Source organism: Elephantulus edwardii, unplaced genomic scaffold (assembly GCF_000299155.1).
Source record: "Elephantulus edwardii isolate Elephantulus edwardi_28Jun2011 unplaced genomic scaffold, EleEdw1.0 scaffold00496, whole genome shotgun sequence".
Lineage (NCBI taxonomy): Eukaryota > Metazoa > Chordata > Mammalia > Macroscelidea > Macroscelididae > Elephantulus > Elephantulus edwardii.
The window spans coordinates 471,144-471,714 of record NW_006400246.1 but is presented as its reverse complement, the minus strand read 5'-3'; the positions used below and the strand labels follow the sequence as shown (position 1 = coordinate 471,714).

Below are 571 nucleotides of genomic sequence, written 5' to 3'. Positions count from 1 at the left end.
GAGGCCGAGCGCTGCTGCGCGCCGCCTGGGCCGCTGCCGCTGAGAGCGGGGCGCTACGAAGGGCCGGCCGGACTCCGTGCGCTCACCGCTCGCTGGCCAGCCAGCCAAGCCCGCTCCTGCCGCCGACGCTGCTCACGCCACGCGCCACGAGCACGACCGCTCGCCCGCGCGCCCGCTCGCAGAAAGAGCCGCTGCCGGGGGGCGGGACAGAAATAACTGGCGCCGACGCCGCCGCGCATGCTCACTGAGTGCCGTGCGGCACGGGACGGGGCCAGCGCCGTCCCCTCCTCCCGCTGGCGACGTCGCCAGGACGCACGCACCCCCCACCCCTCCCGCCCGCCCCACCACCAACACGCTTTCCCCCGGCGCGGCCTGGCGACAGGGGCGTGGCGCGAGGTGGCGGCGCCGCAGCCCGGCGGGCGGGCGGGGCACAAACACCCCTGCCCAGCGCGCACCCCGCCCCGCACCCTGCTCCCCGCAGCCCCACCTCAGGGCCTCACCGCCACGGATGGCGCAGTGCGCACGTGCACCGTGCTCGGCCAGTGGGACCACCCTGCTCACCCGCCCTGCG

The 571-nt window shown here is 77.9% G+C and overlaps 1 protein-coding gene across 1 annotated transcript in view; it reads right to left on the bottom strand.

The window, feature by feature from the left end:
• Positions 1–239, bottom strand: part of TRIM28 (tripartite motif containing 28) — a 6,765-nt gene extending 6,526 nt beyond the window's left edge. The window contains exon 1 of the mRNA XM_006903040.1: positions 87–239. Within this exon, the coding sequence (XP_006903102.1) occupies positions 87–239 (153 nt within the window). The remainder of the gene's footprint in view (positions 1–86) is intronic.
• Positions 240–571: the final 332 nt, after the last annotated feature.